The sequence below is a fragment of the Chionomys nivalis genome, chromosome 25, assembly GCF_950005125.1.
Source record: "Chionomys nivalis chromosome 25, mChiNiv1.1, whole genome shotgun sequence".
NCBI classification, from domain to species: domain Eukaryota; kingdom Metazoa; phylum Chordata; class Mammalia; order Rodentia; family Cricetidae; genus Chionomys; species Chionomys nivalis.
Window position 1 is genome coordinate 373,724 of NC_080110.1, and position 6,550 is coordinate 380,273.

General features: G+C 41.4%; 1 protein-coding gene across 1 annotated transcript; it reads right to left on the reverse strand.

Moving 5' to 3' along the window:
* Positions 1-1,155: 1,155 nt before the first annotated feature.
* On the reverse strand, positions 1,156-2,059 carry LOC130866397 (olfactory receptor 140-like). Its single transcript, XM_057757821.1, is given in 3 exon segments — positions 1,156-1,883; positions 1,886-1,972; positions 1,975-2,059. Coding segments are annotated over 3 exon segments (900 nt in total).
* Positions 2,060-6,550: the final 4,491 nt, after the last annotated feature.

Consider the following 6,550-nt stretch of genomic DNA (forward strand, 5'->3'; position numbering starts at 1 on the left):
GGCTCAGCTTTCCCAGAGCCAGCAAAGGGTGGGGCTGGCTCAACATTGTCCTCTGATTTCATTATGCATGGTTCCTATGACCCTGAGGTGACACCTGAGGTGACACAGGCCACAGACACAAACACAGATCCCAGTTGCTGCTGAACCATGGACCCAAACATGGCCCTCTACAGCAACCTGGGCCTGGACAGTATCTTGGCTCCAGGTGGGAGGACAGGCCACTAAGATCAGGATGTCTCTCGCAGCAGTGTGGTCCCCAGCCACCAACAAGGCCACAGGTTGCAGCCCCAACCCTGGGCTTCCATATGATCTTTGGTGGCAACATGGACCTTGGACTTCGCAAAGACCCCAGAGTGTAGCAACTACATTAGGACCATGGACCCAGACATGGTTCTTGGCAGTGGCTAGATCTGAATCTCACCATAGCCCCAGGTGGCAGATTGACATGGCCCCAGCAGTAGTATGGCCCTCAGACACTAGCATGGCCCCAGACGTCAAGCATCCTCATGGCCTTAAATGGTAACAGGAGCCTTGGACATCAACCCAGATCCTGGCTACAGAGGACCACAAACCTAGACATCCCCCACCAGCTACAGCCCTGGCATGGAATCACCATGACATTGGGTGTGTGCCACTCAGATCTATATGGCCGCGGATGTAGCATAGTCCTTGGACAGCAACATGGATTCAGGTGACAGACCTGACTTCAGGAATCCCACATGAACCTTGGGGAAAACAGAAGACAAGGGCATCAACTTAGACTTTGGCTGCTATTGGGCCATGGACCCAGACATGACCCTCAGCAGCAGCCAGACGATCACAGGGAATTATAGGCCACACAAATCTGTGTGGCCCTGGCTGTAGCATGATTCCCAGACTCCAACAGGGCCACAGGTTGGAACCCAGACTCTGGACTTCTACATGGGCCATGAACATGAACACAGACCCTAGCTGTGGGTAGGACTACAGAATTCATATTTTGTATAGGACCTGAGTAATTGTCAGAATTTTGGGATAAGTAGCTAGCACCTCCCTGCATTCTTGCAGTTTTATCATGAAATTTTGACAGTTGCTCTTAGGTCCCATACAAAATATGAATTCTTATATCAATGATTTATTTCCCTGCTGTAACTTGTGTTCTCCACTTAAAATTTCTCATTTTCTCCAGAGATTCTTCATGGCATTTTTCACTTCTGCATTTCTCAGAGTGTAAATCAGGGGGTTGAACATGGGTGTCAAAATACAATAAAAAACAGCTACAATTTTGTCTATGGACAGAGTAGATGATGGCCTCATGTAAATAAATATACAGGGCACAAAGAACAAAGCAACAACAGTGAAGTGGGCCCCACAGGTAGACAGAGCTTTCCGTCTACCCTCTGCACTGTGGGACCTCAAGGAGCGCAGGATGACAATGTATGAGGCTGCCAGCATGAGGAAGTTCAGCAGGCAGATCACACCACTGTTGGCCACCACCAGCAGGCCAATGACATATGTATTGGTGCAGGCCAGCTCCAGTAAAGGGTACAAGTCACACACAAAGTGATTGATTACATTGGGTCCACAGAAGGGCAATTGAAGAACCAGAAAGAGCTGAACCAATGAATGCAGGAAACCACCCAGCCAAGCCACTGCCACCAGCACACCACAGAGGTGCTTGGTCATGGTGGTGGTATAGTGCAGGGGCTTACAGATGGCTACATAGCGGTCCAAAGCCATCACTGTGAGAAGAATGATCTCAGTTCCTCCCAATAAATGAGCCACAAAGAACTGGGCCAAGCAGCCCTCAAAAGAGATGGCTCTTCCCTCATTCAGGGAGTCAGCAATGAGTTTGGGTGTCATACAAGAGGAATAACAAGTATCAATAAAGGACAAATATGAAAGAAAAAATACATAGGGGAGCCCAGGGTGGGACTGAAAATGATTGTGATAATTATAAGTAGGTTGCCTCCAATAGAGACCAAATAGACAGAAAAATCACAAACAACATCCTCTGCACCTGGGGGTTCTGGGAGAGTCCCAGCATGAAAAATTCTGTGATGTTGCGTGGATTATCCATGAAGTCCCAGCTGCATCCAGAGACTCACCTGGGAAGTTCAGCTACTGTCTCTTTGAAACATTTCAAGAGATTGGGGCCTGGAGGAAAACAGTTTTTATGAAAGATAATTAATCCAAATTCTAGATCCCTAAGTAAAGACCCATTAGTAATGTAAATTAAGTTATTTCCAGATAGTTATTTTAAGTAAGTATAAAGTAAAATATATACCTGTCAAACTATTGCAATTTCTGCTTGGGGGATGTAAGAAACAGTTCTTTTTAGCATGTGTGTGTGTGTGTGTGTGTGTGTGAGAGAGAGAGAGAGAGAGAGAGAGAGAGAGAGAGAGAGAGAGAGAGAGAGAGATATGCAGGCATATATGGTTGTTCACCTGTGTGTGCAGAGGTTGACATCGGGTGTCTTTTCAGTCACTCCTCATCTTATGTTGAGACAAAGTCTCTCTCATTTGAACCCAAAGCTTTCAGAGTCATCTAATCTAGTTAGACAACTTGCCCTAATGATACTGAACTCTCTTCCTCCTGCATGCTGTGGCATGATATGGCATGCTGTGGCAACATCTGCTAGTTTTTACTAAAGTGATAGGAATCTGAATTCTGGTCCTCACACTCACACAGGAAGCATTTTTCCTGCTGGGTCATCACCTCAGTTCTCTCTCTCTCTCTCTCTCTCTCTCTCTCTCTCTCTTTTTTATTTTAATGGGTTTTTGTTTGTTTGTTTGATTGTTTGGTTGGTTGGTTGGTCTGTTTTTATTTTTTTATAAACAGGGTTACTCTGTATAGACTTGGTATAATAAGTATAAAATATTCTGGTACACACTGTTGAGTTGAAAGTCAATGAAACCATAGAACATTTATACCTTTTTAAAACCCGGTACTTTTTTTTTTTTTTTTTTTATTTTTTATTCTTTTTTAATCAAAATCTCCACCTGCTCCCCGCCTCCCACCTCCCTCCCCTCCTCCCAAACACCGCCCCCTCCCCCCACTCCCCTCCCCCCATCCCCACTCCTCCTCTCCTCCCCCCACACCATTCCCCCTCCCTCTCGATACTGAAGAGCAGTCCAAACTCTCTGCCCTGCGGGAAGACGAAGGTCTTCTATCTACGTCCAGGAAGGTGAGCTTCTAAACAGGCTAAGCTCCCACAAAGCCAGTTCATGTATTAGGATTGAAACCTAGTGCCATTGTCCTTGGCTTCTCATCAGTCTTCGTTGACCGCCATGCTCAGAGAGTCCGGAATCAACCCATGCTTATTCAGTCCCAGACCAGCTGGCCTTGGTGGGCTCCTAATAAATCAGTTCCACTGTCACAGTGGGTGGGTGCATCCCTCGTGGTCCTGATTTTTTGCTCTTGTTCTCCCTCCTTCTGCTCCTCATTTGGACCTTAAGAGCTCAGACCGTTGCTCCAAATTGAGACTCTGTCTCTACCTTGATCCATCGCCAGATGAAGGTTCTAAGGTGATATGCAAGATATTCATCAGTATAGGATAGGGTCATTTCAGGCTCCCTCTCCTTAGTTGCCCAAGGTACCAGCTGGGGACATATTCCTGGACACCTGCGAACCCCTCTAGAGTCAAGTCTCTTGCCAACCCTAAGATGGCTCCCTTAGATAGGATATATACTTCGCTGCTCCCGTATCCATCCTTCCTACATCCCAACCATCCCAATCCCCCGAGCTCCTCCCATCCTCCCCCTCCCACACTTCTCATCCCATTTCCCCTCTGCCCCATGCCACCTCACCCGCAAGTTCCCATCCTTTGCCCTGCAATCTTGTCTACCTCCCCCTCTCCATGCGGATGACTACACGATTTTCTTTGGGTTCACTTTCTTATTTAACTTCTATAGGCTCGCACATTATATGCTTAATGTCTTTTACTTATGGCTAGAAACCGATTATGAGTGAGTACATCCCATGTTCCTCTTTTTGGGTCTGGGATACCTCACTCAGGATAGTGTTTTCTATTTCCATCCATTTGCACGCAAAATTCGAGAAGTCATTGTTTTTTACTGCTGAGTAGTACTCTAATATGTATATATTCCACACTTTCTTCATCCATTCCTCCATTGAAGGGCATCTTTGGGGAGAATGGCCAACTTTAGTATCAAGGCTAATGAATAACAGAGCTTGTATCTACTTTTTAAAAAGGCAATGAACAAATAAGCTAAAAAGGTGTCAATCCACTGGTCAAGGGCCCCTTTGAGCTCTGGATGTTTTCTTCAAGTTTGGCCAACTTCAACTCTCAGAAATGCTTTTGCGCTTAAAAATGTGTCTTCTTCTATGACTGTCTTGTGCCTCTAATTTCTCATTCTTGAGACATAAGAACTTGAGATATCCCTTGGGTATCCAGTGGGCCCGAACATTCAACTATAACATGAGAAAATGTATGGTTTTAGGTTCAGCTATTACATGTCAAACTATAGAGAATGGCGAAGCAAAGAGCATGTATTCTTAGGGCCTATACAAGTCTGAGTCAGATGGGGTCAGAGTGCTAAGAGAGAAAGTGGGCATAAGTCTCTATCCCTAACCCAGAAACAATTTCTAACTGTTAACTACAGAAAGCAAAACACTATTTTTTTCAATGGAGTCTCACCAGTGATATAAAAGTATAAATAAGTCTTAGTGCTAGGCCCCATGCCCCTGGGTAGACAGACCAAACCAAATGTATTCAATCATGTTTTGTAGGTTCTTTGTCTCATAATGTTCTGTCATGTTTTCATTATTATTATGATGATGATGATGCTTACAGGTCGTTTGCATACATGTTATTGTTTCTAGGTATGTATTTTCATGGGATTCTATGTTCAAATGTGTGTTTTTGCATCTATATTGGTTTCTTGAGATTTTTTTTGACTCTTTTTCATGTGATTGTTTTGTCCTATTCTAGTTTGTTGGATAATTATGTTATTATTTTTTATTATTTTAGATGCTTGTTTATATTCCTGAGAAAGAAAGGGTTTGTATTTGGGTGGGTAGTGAAATGGCAAAGATATGAGAGGAGCTCGGGGAGGGAAAACTGTAAACATAATATTGCATAAAATATTTATTTTCAAAAATAAAAAAAAAAAAAAAAAAAAAAAAAAAAAAAAAAAGAAAAAAAAAAACAAATAAAACCCGGTACTTTTTCATTTTAAATAAAGCAAATTTCTTCTTAGAATAGTTTTGAAAGACAGAGGAGGGTAAGGTACCAGAGTTTGACCTGAGTTCAGTGATATTTGGGTTTTAGGACATTTTATCCTTAACAAAAAGCACTGAACAAAAATGTGAAGATAACTCCACCGAAAGAAGAACACAGCTTTAAGTATATCAAAGATAAGTATGAGAGAATTTAAACCTGATGTCTTAGTAAAGATAGTCCTACTGACAGATTTATGAAATAACTCAAATCTTACAAAGCAAAATCCATTGTTCCTCTTTTCCTTAAAAGATGGTAGAGTGGGCAGTATTATCACTGATTCACACCAGGGAAGGTATCTCTAGTCACTCACGAAGATGTTATTCTGCCACCTTGACAAGAGATGGGAAACCTGTGGTCTACATGATTCAGGAATGAGCACACAGAGTCTTACCCAAATCCTTTCTACCTTTATGTGTTAATCCTTTAATATATGTCATTAACATAGCATAAATCATGTGTCTCAAAAGCAAGAGATAAAACTATGTATGAATTAAAGATATTCATGAGATCCTTGTTAATCGTGTCTAGATAGATTGCTCTGTTATATCATTTCTCAGTGTTAGAATAAGGGTAAATTTTAATTTTAATATAATAGAGAAATTAATCTTTATAGCAGGAGTGAGGATCTCTTGCTATTTAAACAGTTGAATATTTTATAAAGTTAAGAATTTTGCACTGTATATTAGACAATTATATTGTATTCACAGAAATATATTTGAAATTTTAGTATTAAAAATATTTTCCCTATGAGGAAGAGAGGATGTCTTCATGGAGGTTTTGTAAAGGTATCCTACAGTACAGTGCTAGAACTATACTTCATGATAGTCTATTACATATTTTATGAAGATCTAGATGAAAGGATTTTGAAGGTTCAAAACACAAAAATTTAAAGAGAAGGAAAACATCATCGCCTTTGTGTGATCAGTACATGCCATATACTTCTCTTGAAATATCACACTACATTCTGCTGATGTAAACAATTATCACATACTCAGCAAAATTTGAACATGGTAGGTAAAATTACATTATATACCATAAAAATATTATGAACCAGGCAGTGGTAGTGCACACCTTTAATCCCAACACTTGAGAGGTAGGGGTAGGCAGATATCTGTGAGTTTGAGGTCAGCCTAGTCTACAAGAGCTAATTTCAGGACAGGCTCCAAAGCTACAAAAAAAAACCCGTCTCAAGAAAAACAAATAAATAATATATTATGCAATATGTTGTAAACAATAGTCAGCTTAACAATAAACTAAATCTATACTTTCATTTAAAAAACTAGTTGTAGACAGTTTCTCTACTTTCTTTTGTAGTATGGCCTCTAA